General features: G+C 36.5%; 1 protein-coding gene across 3 annotated transcripts in view; it reads right to left on the bottom strand.

Moving 5' to 3' along the window:
• Positions 1-15390, bottom strand: part of diaph3 (diaphanous-related formin 3) — a 475404-nt gene that overhangs the window by 304914 nt on the left and 155100 nt on the right. For all 3 annotated transcript variants that reach the window (XM_056468166.1, XM_056468167.1, XM_056468168.1), the window contains 3 exons: positions 10012-10122; positions 7493-7611; positions 6965-7081 (listed from right to left, as the gene is read on the bottom strand). In XM_056468166.1, coding sequence (XP_056324141.1) covers positions 6965-7081; positions 7493-7611; positions 10012-10122 — 347 coding nt within the window. The remainder of the gene's footprint in view (positions 1-6964; positions 7082-7492; positions 7612-10011; positions 10123-15390) is intronic.

The raw sequence follows: 15390 nt of genomic DNA, 5'->3' as shown, positions 1-15390 counted from the left end.
ATTGGAAGTGGAAATAAATCTGGCTGAAGTGGCGCTCTGATCTGAGATGATCGTTCTGACCTTTTACAGACATCATTTCCAAGAGGTACAATGAAGTTGATGCCACATAATTATGTCTAAAATTCAACACCATAATAATGTCTACAATTCAATTATAATCAGTTATAATTACCATCATCATGCTCAGTATTCTAGGCCCATTAATCATGTTAATCAATTGATATATTAAATAACGGCACAAATAAAGTGTCTAAATCAACCACATAGTGAAATGTCAAACACGCTAATATGGTTTACATAAATTAGGATGACACATACAAATGACCACATTTTTAGTTTTAACAACAGATCAAACCACAACAGACACTTTTATAAATTTTGTCAGATCAGTGTGTCATTCGTGTTTTTGTCTATTGACAGTTTTTTAAAACTAACTTAACCTGCCGAATCAGCGATTGTATAATGTATAAATGACATGCTAAAATCTGACTTGGTATAAACTGGCCTTCAGTAGGGATCAGTTTTGAAAACATTTAATGTAAATTTCACATATGGAACAACTGACCACACAATACATACACTCTCCAGTCACTTTATTAGGTACACCTGTCGAACTGCTCGTTAACGCAAATTTCTAATCAGCCAATCACATGGCAGCAACTCAATGCATTTAGGCATGTAGACATGGTCAAGACTGCAGTTCAAACCAAGCATCAGAATGGGGCAAGAAAGGTGATTTAAGTGACTTTGAACATGGCATGGTTGTTGGTGCCAGATGGGTTGGTCGGAGTATTTCAGAAACTGCTGATCTACTGGGATTTTCATGCACAACCAGCAGCAGTAATGTGGGTTCTGTTGCCTTGTTGATGCCAGAGGTCAGAGGAGAATGGCCAGACTGATTCGACCTGATAGAAAGGCAACAGTAACTCAAATAACCACTCGTTACAATCGAGGTTTGCAGAAGAGCATCTCTGAACGCACAACATGCCCAACCTTGAGGCAGATGAGCTACAGCAGCAGAAGACCACACCGGGTGCCACTCCTGTTAGCTAGGAACAGGAAACTGAGGCTACAATTCACACAGGCTCACCAAAAATGGACAATAGAATTTTGGAAAAACGTTGCCTGGTCTGATGAGTGTCGATTTCTGCTGCGACATTCGGGTCAGAATTTGACGTCAACAACATCCATCCTGCCTTGTATCAAGTTCAGCCTGGTGGTGGTGGTGTAATGATGTGGGGGATATTTTCTTGCCACACTTTGGGCCCATTAGTAGCATCGCGTCAACACCACAGCCTACCTGAGTATTGTTGCTGATCATGTCCATCTCTTTATGACCAGTGAACCCATCTACTGATGGCTACCTCCAGCAGGATAACGCGCCATGTCATAAAGCGTGAATCATCTCAGACTGGTTTCTTGAACATGACAAGGAGTTCACTATATTCAAATGTCCTTCGTAGTCACCAGATCTAAATCCAACAGAGCACCTTTGGGATGTGGTGGAATGCAGCCAACAAATCTGCAACTGCGTGATGCTATCATGTCAATATGGACCAAAATCTCTGAGGAATATTTCCAGTACCTTGTTGAATCTATGCCACAAAGGATTGAGGCAAAACGGGGTCCAACCCGGTACTAGTAAGGTGTACCTAATAAAATGGCTGGTGAGTGTAAGCAGTATGTAGCCATGCCTCACTCTTTTACACGGTGACTATATAAAAGCAAAAAGCTCACTCCTTGACCAGAACAGCAATTGATGTGAATGAGTTTATTAATGAAGGAGGTATACATTGCCTAACCGTACTGCTTTTTTAAAACCTGAGTAATATATCCTGTATTCTACATATTAGTAGTCTGCCTTTTGATCAAGACCAAGTTTAACACATCCCCAGCTGTGAGCTCCAAGACATGAAAACTCTCTTTGAGCAGACGCCACAGATGAAAAGAGAGGGAGGAGGGAAAAGAGAGAAAGAGAGAGAGATGTGTGTGTGTGTGGGGGGGGGTATATGGAAAGGGAAGAGTAATGTGGGCATGTGAGATGAGAGGAAGATGAAAGCAGGCTCATTCTCTTTGTTGGACACTGTCATTGGATGGTTTGCGGGGATGAGAGCAGCAGGGCGTGTGGACTGCCTGTGTAGAATAAATAGTGCTCACCAACACAGTTTAGAGAGAAATGTTCATGAGGTGAGAAGGGCTTACTGGGAGGACTGGGACCGTTTAATAAAAAAACTGGCCTAAATTTACAGGCAGGAGTCTAAGAGAAGATAAAAGCCAATTATTTATATGGTCAAAATGTTGAATGAATGGGCAATGCGTTAAAAAACGAGTAGGGACAGACAGAATCGGCAGACTTTTAATTCTATTTCTGCACAGAATGTTGTAAAAAATATCTTCAGATAAGGCAGAATGATTTTGAGAGTTTTATAACTAAAAATAAACATATGAATAAAAAATTATAACTTTTATTAATTACCATGCAAATCCAATTAGAACTATTTGTTTTGTAAACAACGCTACAGGAAGTCTCTCATATAATATTGCTACTAAAACAGAAAATATTACACTGGATTTTATATAAATCATCTAATAATAAATCATCATATAAATCAATCTATTTTGGCAGATCACTTTAATAGCTCTATTTGGAATGAAAACATTAACTTTGATTGGAATAATCTTGTAGAGGACTGAAACAAAGAAATTGCAGGCATAAAAAAAATAAGATAGAGCAGAGATAAAAGTGAAATTAGTCAGATATCCAGATATCCAGTATCACGATACGATACTATCATGATATTTTGCCCTGCCCCTCTAATGAATAATTATATGTAATGTAAAATTTTAACACTGTACATTCTTCATTGCTGATCAACATTTATACAAGTACATTTATACATTTAAACCATGATGGGCTCAAAATCTGCAAAAATCTATGGATTTGCGGGCCTAGAAATGAGTAACTATTCTTTTAAGACTAACTACAGGATAAGATTAAAATATTTTTTGTCAGGACCTTCCTCTAAATATCTATACATGAAATGGCTTTGTTATTCTCTATGTTCATTGTTGGCAAATGGTTAATTTAAAAGTTCATATATGAAAATTTGTCAAATTTCAGCCATTACCTACTGTACATTAGATGGATAAATGATAATTTGCTCAATTTATAGATCTGCTATTATTAGAAATGTATCTATTGATTCAATAATATGCCTCACCTGAAAAAAAAAGCTATTTTCTGCACTTTAGGCAATTGTTTTAAAAAAAGCAGATGATCAGAGCCAATATTGCTGACTGCAGGAGAGAGTGGCTTTCCATTCATGCTGTTTTAATATTGCATTCTGTGATCACGCTTCTCAATTCACTTTCTGTGCACTTTCTTTTTGAATTTAATGCCCTTCTTTAAAAGTCAAGTGTTTAAAATAACCTCACCACAAAAAAAAGATTACTGCTGCCCCATCGCATGTTAACAGGTTAATAAACAGTTTCTCAGCCTTTGCATCAGAAGAACTATCAGTAGAAAGCAAGCAGTTCACATCAATATGTTATTTTACTGTGTGAATGGATAACCATGTTCGTTAACCACAACCAAAGACCAGAAAAGTCATGTAATATGAATAAATAACATAAATAATAAAAAAAATAAAGTTAAGAAATCTTATAAAGAACAAATCTGTGTGCCAAAACAATCTGTAAAAATGACCTTGCTCTGCATTGTCTTATACTCCTTTTAGGTTGTCATAGTGTGCATTTTACTATGAGCAGAACAATGCATTGCCATTAGTCAACAAGAATAGCAAGCAAGCGTCGTATTGCCCGTAGCAAACATGCATCCCAATCTAACGTGGAAGATATAGGCAAAGAAAGTCATCGTTACAGTTTTTTTTTTCCTCTCTGGTTTTTGCACACAAGAGTGTTCTTGAAGTTGTGAGCCACTGAAAGCACAAGCAATGTTTTAACTGTGTTTTTGGTTCTGCTTTCAGGACTTTGAATGTCTTGGGACCATTGCTGTTTATGGAGGAAGAGGGAGCTCTTTGATTTAATCTAAAATATCTTAATTTTAAATCTCAATTCGAACATGAGGTTGAGTAATTACTTAAACATCTTTAACTTTTTTTATTCATTTTGAGCATTATAAACTCTAGATGATGGATAGTAAAGCTTAAAGTGTCTAAAGGAAAGAAGACACTGTGAATGTAGACCAAATTATTCAACAACTGTTATTGGTTTAGTTGGGAAAGTGCCTCTGATGGTGTGGGAGAGAAGGACACCGATATAGTCTCGGAAAACTTTTTGCAGAAATCTAGTTTTGCATGCTGTCTTCATCAAATTTGAAATATAAACCCTTGAGACACTTGGTTTTCAAGACAAATTTTTTCTAGGCGGTTATATGACTGACTTTATGTGTATGAAAAAAACAAAACAAATATTGAACAGTATAATTTTTCTTTCTCATTACTTCATAATGTATAACCTTTTACATATTTTAGCATGAAACTTTCTAGATGGGCCATAGTGAAGCTCAAAGTGTCTTCTTTCCAATGATACCTATTTTTTGTTTGTAGCTCACTGGGGACAAGAATTGTTACTATTTAAAGTTAGGTAGGTGTAAATCCCCATAAATGATTGCAGGTTTATAACAATGTTAATTTATGGGGTGAACTAACCCTTTAATAAGTTAAGAATTATAATTTAAGTAATAGTATTTTCTGTTTATGACTGAGGCCAGTTACTGTAAAACCGGTTTTTAAAATGGATTCACATTTAAAAATTGCAGAATTAATAATCATTCATTTTAAAAAGGTATAAAAATCACCAAACTATCACTATGAGCATCAGCTGACATCACTCTAAATAATCAGCTATCTATTTTAGCAGATTTTTTTTTAACTATCAGTGTATCTTTGCAAATTACATTTTAAAGGAGGTTGGGTAGACAGATACGTCAGACCAATAGCCAAGATCTACCGACGGACACAGCAGATGCAGACAGAACGGCAGACAGATATTTGCATAAGCGGATCTTTCTAAGCAGAACGGTCGCTTTTCGTCTCCGGTAGTGGCGCACAGCAGATGGTCTCTATCTTTACACCTCTATTTTCCTTTGCACTTCTCTCGTCTGTCAAAGCTGTTATTCTTAACACAATACAGCTCACTGGCTAAAGATCTTGAAAAGCTGTTCTCCAACACACAACACACTGAGTCATTAGTGTGGACCCTAACGTCGAGAGATGTATGCTGTTGCATCACTGTCACTAATTAGTCAGAAATTAATAAAAACCATAGACTACATTTGTAAGAGAGGAGAGGTGGCATTTTCATGAAAATTCATGAATACAAGATGAATGTGACGTGACTTGTAAAAGCTTGTGCTAGTTTTGAAAGATATTTTTTCTTTTTTTTACAGGTTTATAAAAGGTTACTGCGTATAATACTAGTCAAAGGTTTAAACACACTGACTACGTTGACATGGACATCAGTAATCGAATTGTTTACCTTAATCTGAATAATACAATAATTTGATCAAGGTGTTTGAGTTGTTTTTTAATTGTTCCTTTCATGATCCCGTTTTACATGTTATAGAACATAATTCACGTCAACTTTCACTGCAGTTTGGCAATTTCACAATCAGGAACATTTCCCGCATGCTCCCGTGACAAAAGAGATATTGGATGCGAGTATGAACTGCTGGAGGAGTGTTGTTTTAGAGGTAGTTTTTTAGTGCAGGTGTCTGTGGTCCTTCACTGACTCGGTGGGCGCAGAGAATAGTGTCAAACATCCATGTGTGTATCAGTGCTTCCCACAGGTTTGAAATATACTTGCGGTGGTCGCCAGATCAAACATGTCTTTTACCCACAGCACATAAATAGTCTACATGCAACAAACAAAAAAATTATGTGATTTTTAACTATATTTTTATTTATTATGACACTGTTACACACCTTTTCTTTCAATTGGTTAAAGTTATTTTTAAAAGGCTGTTGAAATAAAAGAAATTTATTTCTCTAACTTTTATGATACTTAGGAGCCATGTGCACCCACTGACAGGTAAAGGCTGCTTTGTCTCTCTTTCTCTCTAAAGTTGCTTTATAGGCATGACATTTACAGTATTGCCAAAGAACTTTAGATATGTATAAGTATGTAGTATAGTAACATCCTTAAATTAAGTTGCGAAAAGGTAATGCAAAAGCGCAAACAAATAATGGCAACTTTAGAAAGCGAAAGTAAAACTGAATCCCGGATATTTTAGGAGATTCAGAAACTACGGTCGGACCCATTTTGGCGCAAAAGACGCATCTCTGTGGGTCTGCAGAGGACATGAGATTGCGCAAGTGTTTACGCTTCTCCCGCACACAGAACAGCAGTAGGACACGTGCAGAGTGAGAGAAGATTTTCCACTGATTAATCGATTGAGAATGTTTGGCTTTCTTGGACAGATACAAAAAAGTATAAAAGGAAGAAAATGTTAGTATTATTCATGTGTCACCACCAAATATACTTGAGTGGCCGTTAATATACCTAGGCGGCCTGCCCAAGTAAAGTCTATGTGTGGGAAGCACTAGTGTATAGACTCTCCTGTCTTAAAATGTGGTGAAAACCCTACACCACGGTAATAGTTTGATTGAGGTCTTTACATGTCTGTAATGCAACTAAAATCGGCATTCTGCACATGTCTTAATTCCATTTCTGTTTAGTTTGATTATGACTGTAATCAGATAAAGGTAATCAAAAATCACTGTTTACATTGTAGACTCTTAATCAAGGTATTGTCTTAATTGTATTAAAATCAGATTATTGGTGTCCATATAAATACTCACTAAATCATTGTATTACTTTTCCAAAATCAATAAAACATCAATAAAAAATGAAAAAGAACCTATAAGGTAAACACGTTATAGGACTTCTCAAATTAAAATAAATGAAACAAAATGAGAGCAAATGAAATGAAACACAAACTCACCGTGTGAAGTAGTCATTCCTGACCAGTAGCAGGTGCTGCAGTATGGACAGAAAATAGCTCTCAGCGCCTGTTTCCTTCACAGAACAGTATAACACATTAAAGACATCCCCAATATCAGTATGCACTGTTAAGGAGCACTCAAGCACTGGTCAAACAAAAGCAACAAATGGAAAAGTACAGAAGAAAAGAGCTCTCTATGCCTGCAGTGTAAATACACACAGCAAAGAACTATTGACTAGTACTGTCACAGCATGAAACTTGTAAAACTCCACTAATGAAATCAAAGGATTCAGGATATTGTATGGTTATGATTACATCAAAGAAACTAACATTCATTTGGTCAGTGATAGATAGATAACAATTTCATTCCACATGACCATCCTAATATTTAAGGTTCTCTAAGGATGAAAGTATGAGTGGGAGAAAGAAAGAGAAGAGGACACAGGGGAGGACCAGCTTTCTGAGAAGCGTTTAAGTGTGGACAGAATTTCAAATGAAATTGTATGCATGTGAGCGTCAAAAGGATATTCCAGTTCACTCCTGATGTCCTCCAGGCGATGGGAGAACTCAATCATGTCCTCCTCCTTGTGTTCCTCAAAGACCTTCAGCTGGATATCCAGAGCATCATTTTTTACAACACTCAGGCTCTACATTGAGTGAAGAGCAAGGGGAAACCAGGAAAAAAAATTAAATGAAATGGGTCACAACACTAAAACCTTGATATTGTTGGATCTTTATAAAAAATATAGATGTACATACTAGACATCCAATTCAGAGTTCACTTAAAGGCCATTTAAACAATATTAAAACTAAATCCAAGTGCACACTACAAGACTGAAGAAGTTTCTGTGCTTTTAAATTGACAATGCTAGTCTGGAATTAATTCAAAGCAATAAACCAGGCAAGTTTGTACACTTGTATGCTTGACATTGGATTGCAAAAAACAGGACTCGTGTCATTTAGAATATAATCACAATAATGATCTCAGAGCCATCAGTACATTAACATAAAGTATAACCACAAACAAAAGTTTGCCTTTAATAGTACAACTCATATTCAGCATTGATTGCATGGCATCTCTGTAATTCATAAAAGACTTATGGGGTCATCAATTCTACATTAAATGCTATGCATAGTTTTGTGCCTATTATACAGTGTTGAAGTACTACAGGGTAAGGGCTCATTCACACCGAGTGCGTCTTTGCTTCTAAAAACCCGAAACATGGTGCTCCAGAATGAGGTCCACGTGATGCGATTTTATGAACATACTATAACATTAATGAACCCATTAGAAATAGGAAAACAATATGTTGTAGTATATAATAATAATATTACGCTGTATATAATAATATGATAAGCACTTGAAGATATATAATATAACTCTATAATACCCATGAAACTCATATAGCATCAATTAACCTAATTATATAACATTTGACCAGAGGAGAAATGGTCGTGCCTAACTGAGCCTGGATTCTCTCTAGGTTTTTTTCCCTTCACTTTTGTCAATTGGTGAAGGTTGTTCCTTGCCACTGTCGCCACTAGCTTGTTTGGTTGTGACTTGTGGAGCTGCGCATGGATGGATTTGCTTTTCCGTATTTGGACTTTCAGCAGTAAACCAAACTAAACTGAACTTCAACTCTGAAAACTGGACTGACACATTTTCAATTTACTAGTACTTTTATCTAAGCTGCTTTGACACCATGTAACTTTGTAAAAGTGCTGTAGAAATAAACATGATCTAAACTGAATTGAATTGAATAACTGGACAAAATGGTTAGTTCACCCAAAAATTTTAATTATGTTTCATACCCCTGAGACCTTCATTAGTCTTTTGGAGCACAATTTAATATATTTTACGTGAAATCTGAGAGTTCCCTCATCCTCAGGCTCAGTAAAAATACAGAAAACATTCCCAAAACAGATCTTATGCCTTCAGTGGCTCAATCAGAAAATTATCAAGCTTTGAAAATAATTTTGTGTGAACAAATTTTAAAAATAACTACTTTATTTAACACTTCATTTTACTTTTCTTACTTATTGAGTAAAGTACTTTTTCCTTATTTATTTTTTTCTTATCTTCAGTGTTAGTCAGCGGCTTCCACTATTTGAAACAAAGTACAGGCGCATCTGAACAGTGATATGTGAGAAGATCGGCCAAGCATGACACACGAACATGCACCTTATACTGACACTAAGAAGAAAAACCTGTTAAATAAAGTCATGTTAGCATAATGTGCACACAAAAGTATTCTCATAGTTTGATACAGTAAGGGGCAGATCTCAGACTTATCTAAAATATCTAAATAATTTCTGTTCTGAAGATGAACTAAGATGTCAGGGGTTTGAAATGACAGGAGGGTTTGTAACTAATAAAATGTTTTGTTTTTGGGTGAACTAAAACTACTTTTGCATTAGAAGGCCTACAGATTTTACAGCAAAAAAAAAAAAAAACAGGCCCATTTCTAAGAAGAGAAAAAAATGCAAAATTATATGGTTAAAAATTCTATTCAAGTGCTTTTGTTGCAAAAAAGCATGACTAACATTTTAAGTGGACTTTAAGGAGAAAATAAGCCAAATGTGCAGAACATGGGCACGTTAAGAGAGGGAAAAGAAAAGCAGTGACAAAACCCCATTTTAAGAAATTGATAAATGTTTTTAAAAATAATAATTTCACTTCCATTCCAGCTCTTTGTATTCTGCCGTCCTGTTTCCGAGGCAGTCTCTGTTTTGAATAATAAATAAGACATGCGTGAGGCAGTAATCTATCTCACTCACACACTCTCTGGCTTTCATTTCACACACTTCTGCTGTTTTGTTCAGGCAGTTTTGAGTCGTTTGTTGATGGAACATAACCACATTCAGAATGCCAAGAGGAGACGGACCGAGAGAAAGAGACCAATCCAATCCTAGCTGTAGGTATTGATTCAGCAGAGCGACCTCTCCTTCAGGCCTTATAAATTATTTGCAGACCCATTTTACAATATTTCACTCAAGTGGACAACTCATTTAAATATTAATACACAGGCAGTGGTCGAGCCGCTTACCGGCAGGATCTCTCGCAGGCCGCAGCGCATAAATTCATTTCGGATGTGCAGCCTGAAGTCCAACTCATCAGGAGACGTTACGAGGGCATTGATGAGCTGCATGCAAGCCACCTAAAGGGAGAAGATAAAATTCAGTAAAAGCATTTGAGTCTGTGTGTGTGTATATACACATATATGCAGGTCTGAGGGTGTCAATTTGAATTGCAAAGGGAGTGTAAATGTAATCATGTTGAAATACAAAATTTATGTTCATTAAAAAAAAAAGTTTTGGTAATAATTTTATTTTAAATGTGTCCTTTACACATACATACACCTGACAAGTCTTGTCGCCTATCCAAGTTTTAGTAACAACAAATAACTTGACTTCTAGTTGATCATTTGCTCTCATACGTGACTTATATGAAAGGCAAAGGCCTCTAGATTACCCATATTTTACCAAAATAAAATATGATCATGCCTTGATTCAGTCAGTAAGGTCTGACATTACATAGACAAAAGTCTTGTCACTTAACAGAAATAATGTGCAGTACAGAATATGAAGTCATGATGCAGTGGGAAAAGAATTAATATTGTGTTTGACTCCCATGAGTTTGGATGACTGCATCCATACATCTCTCCTCCATACATCTCTGCTCAAATAACTCAAATAACTTATTAAAATCATCTGGAATGGCAAAGAAAGCATTCTTGCAGGACACCCAGAGTTTATTAAGATTCTTTGGATTAATCTTCAATGCCTCCTTCTCCATCTTACCCCAGACATCCTCAACGTTCATGTCTGGTGACTGTGCTGGCCAATCCTTGAGCACCTTGACCTTCTTTGCTTTCAGGATCTTTGATGTGGAGACTAAAGTATGAGAAGGAGCACTATCCTGCTGAAGAATTTGCCCTCTCCTGTGGTTTTTAATGTAATGGGCAGCACAAACGTCTTGATACCTCAGCCTGTTGATGTTGCCATCCACTCTGAAGATCTCTTGCATGCCCCCATACAGAATGTAACCCCAAACCATGATTTTTCCTTCATCAAACTTGACTGATTTCTGTCAGAATATTGGGTCTATGCATAGTACTCATATATATACATTTTAAAAAGTGCATAAAATTAAGCAGATTTTACACAAAAATGGTTAAAAATAAATACACACTGCTGTATTGTTTATTTAGATAAGAAAGTGATAATGTTTCAGTCAAAGACCCTCAGGCTAAAACACTTGTATAGCTTAGTAAGAACTCAAACATTCAAGCATAGTTCCAATTGGTCAGACCTCTAAGTGATCAAGGTCAGCCATGCAGATAGCAGTGCTATCTCACAATTTAAACAAGGCAACCACATTAAAGCAAAATCTTACACCAAATGTTCTCAAAAAATTGTCATGTATTTTGCATCCCCACTGTGAGTTTATTAGTTCACATGGTTTGGTTTTGAAGAAAAGGGTTCAAGGCATTGAAAGTCTGGCTGAGGTAGAAGACAGCTTGCATTCAGCTTGCAATGTATACAAGACAGTAGTTTGGATCTGTTGAAGGGCATCACTGTGGTTTATGACTCTCACAGAGAGCTCAGCCAACATAAAGGATTCCATCACCTCAGTCAAAAACTACTATTCATCTACTCAAGCAACACAGATCATCAATTATTGATCAGCCTTCTCCACGACGTCCTCAATCACACGTGTGAGAGAGAGAGTGTTTAGTTAAAAGGCACTGGTGCACTCAGAGGACTGGGGTGTATTGAACAGACAGTGAATTGCCTGTATAGCTGTGTGTCTGTACCTCATGTTCACATAATGACTGGTGGTTTAATAATGGATTACTACTCGACGATCCACACCGATTCCAAATTATTTATAGTGGTAACTCTTAACAAAACAGGTTGGGCATAGGGTTGGTTACCACAAGGATTTGTCAGATAAATCCATATGATATGTCAAAAGACTTATAGGGTGTTCTCAAACATGTAACTTGGTTCACGTGGTCTATACTAAAACCTGAATATGATACATTTAGTTTTGGTTTGCTTAGTGTTCACAGTATAATTTTAAAGACTCAACCTAAATATCAGTATAGTTTGAACGACTTTTATCCATGTTGAGGTCACATTCCAGATAAACCATTCAAGGGTTCATTTGGAAGCACACAAAGCTCTCTGTTTACATGACAGCGATGGACTCAAAAATACAAAGGTTCTTTCCTTGCTTTTTAAAAAGTTTCACGTTTACACATAATTTTTCAAAATGATACTGCAGAAACAGGAAAAAATGCTTTATTAAGTATGCCAGAGCAGTATTTGGTGCTGTCAGCTCGGTAATAAACAGTATCGTAAATAATGATGGCATTGGTGTGTATGTATTTTCCATGCGTGTAAGATAGGTCTCCGTTGTTGGTTGTAATGTGAACTAAATCCACACATACGGTAGCTGATGAAGCATTAGTAAACACATGAGCAACAGCAATGCTGCCATTCGCCATTGTTGTGTGTTTGTTTGTGATTTTCTTTAATCTAAACTTCCATGCCCATGGATGCCTATAATGGCATTTTCAAAAACTCTTGTCATCGGGTGTTTAGACAGACGCAACAAAGGCAGCATTTTCAAAAACTTCTACTTTGTAACCCATTTGAGGGTTATGTGTTTTTAGTCCCAAAACGCTGTTGTTGTGCAAGCCAACAGGCAAAATGTGTAAAAAGTTTCCAGGATTTGGCTGAAATGTTTTGTGTAAACGGCCCCTAAAAACCTGGGTCTCTGTTGTCTTCCAACTGTTGCAGCTTGACTGAAATATGAATGCATCATGCTTTATTGGTGAACATTGACAGCATTTATACCCATTTAAACTAACAGCATAGTGTACACACACACAGTTTAGTTTAATCAGATAAAACACGGCAAGTGTGAATGCACATAATTTTGTACATTAGAGTTTTGATCATTTTAAATAAAGCATATTTACTCCAGCCTACAACAATTGCAGGCAATATTTTTACTTCTGAACTCACAGGTCAAAAACCAATAATGATTATAAATAAAAATTCTGACAACTCACAATTCACTTAATTCCACAAAGAACTTAAATGATTCAAACTCCTAAGTTCATGACTACTTTCAATAATATGCTAAATGAACAGGTTTACAAAAGACATTTGTTTGTAAATCAGACAATACTGACTTGTCAGCATTGTAGACGGGTTCCATGAGTCTATTAAGTAGTTAATGAGTATTTTAAAATACAAACAAAAAGAAAAGTTATTTTTGTTTGTGAATCAGACGTTTTGTGCTTAATGGATTTAATTTCACTGAACAGAACTGACTCCAACAACTATTTGGTTCATTATTTATCCATAACCACAAAAAATGGTAGGCAATATTTCTAGGGATACTCCGATCAGGATTTTTGCAGTCGATACGGAGTACCGATTCCTTGTCATAGTGATCGGCCGATACAGAGTACCGATTCAGATGCTTCAATTGCCATTGCATAAGCACATTTTGCCTTTAAGTATGAGATCTCGTCTTACCTTAGAGAATAAACTAAAGGATGTTGAATACAAGTAACGGTCAAAAACAGCTTTAAAAAAATAATAGATAAAATAGATAGGAAAAAAGTGGTAAGAACAATGCAATTTGCAAACATTGCTCATGTGCTGTGGCGCTGCTTATGTATAACCCGGACGTGCAACTGCATCTTCCTCTGCTTGTAAACTCGTAATCAAACACTTGCGATCAGTTCACGAGATTGGCGAAATCAGCGAGTGCCGATCAAGCCGTGGCATGGGATTATCGGCCGATATCAATCTCCGGCCGATCGATCGGAGCATCCCTAAATATTTCTAATGTTAATCTTCAGAGTCAAAACACAAGACAACAATTAATACAAATCAGACTATAATGGTTAGGTTATATTCACAAAAAAAAAAAGTAGTTCAAAAAGTCAACAGTCGATTAATCGAAGAATCAATATTTTTACTTAAGTGCTCAAACAAATATTAGGATGTATTTTTAAAACAAAACATAAGAGTCAAAAAAGACAATAATGAATCAAAATTGTGATGAGCTGTGAATAAAAAAATAAAAATAAATCGTGTTCAGTCCTTTACAGGATCTGCTACTGCAAAATAGCTCTTTCATAGGCAGCAGCTTTTGATTTAACAGTCAATGACACTGTATTATTCATATTTGTGTGGCTCAGTGTCTGAACTGTAAAGCAAATCTCTGCAAAGTTGAGCCTATAAGAGTCACTTGCAGACAGCTTTCATGAAGGAAAAGAAAAAACATAACTGCCATTAATAACTTTACTCTCTTCCTAATCTGCCTGCTTCAGATGCACAGCAAGAGATGGGAGTGGTGAGAGAACAGGATGAGAAGAGAAAAAAAATACATTCCTGTGAGAATCGCTTACCCTCCATTAGCTCAGACTAATACAGTGCTAAAAGAAATATCCACTAGACAGACATGAAAACAGAAATTATGTAGCGATAAAAAAACATGCTGAATCATTTACTAACTCCCATGGATAAGCAGACTCGAGCAAAAAAAGAAAATACTCTGTATCCTCAAGCTTGAAAAATTCCTCAAAAATAAACCTCTCAAGTGCAGTGTACGGCTGACCCTGAGCGCTCCCTGCCTCTCACTGCTACATAAACAAACTGAACTTTATGCAGTCTGAGTATTTGTCTCCAAGAGCATCTATTTGAAGACACAGCCCCTAAACATCTCCAGCTAAAACCGGAGAGTGGAATGAGAAATAGAAGCTCCCAAATAGTTCCCAGCGATAAGAGTCTTTGATAAATGATTTATGTGGTTAAGAAGAGATCACTGCTGACTATTATCAAACCGGAACAATAACCAGTCAATCAATACAACTTTACTAGAGGCATCCAACCATGGGGTTCATAGAGCTTAAGCTTGTCTTGGGCTGTTTTCTTCTTTCATTTAAGCAATAACAATCTAATTGAGAGAAAACAATGGATAAGAGTCTGTTTCCTCTGTGACCTGCTTAATGTAGTGCATGCGATTGCTTCCTATTAACTATTCAACACTATAAAAAGCTTTTGGACTGGCGATATTAGTGTGTTGTTAGCATGCTGAACATAATATTTGGCTTTGAGTGCTCTAACCACTAGCATTCTGCTCTCTACAGGTCACAATAAAGCATTCGATTTAGCCATTAAGTCAAAAGGATATACGTTTTTGGTGAAAATCTTACTGCTGAGTTGGTGTTTTATGCTGAACGCAGGATATGAGGAAGTGTGTGCACGTGCTACGCATGTTTTAAGGGAAAGCTCAGTGCCTCTTTTTCACCTCCCTCTGCTACCAATTAAACTAAAACACTTCTACTTTGATCATCCTCAACAATGAAGCTGCAAAGTGAACACAGCTGAAGCAGCAC

Source organism: Danio aesculapii, chromosome 11, assembly GCF_903798145.1.
Source record: "Danio aesculapii chromosome 11, fDanAes4.1, whole genome shotgun sequence".
Lineage (NCBI taxonomy): Eukaryota > Metazoa > Chordata > Actinopteri > Cypriniformes > Danionidae > Danio > Danio aesculapii.
Note: the sequence above shows the minus strand (reverse complement) of the source record. Positions and strands in the feature narration are given on the sequence as shown.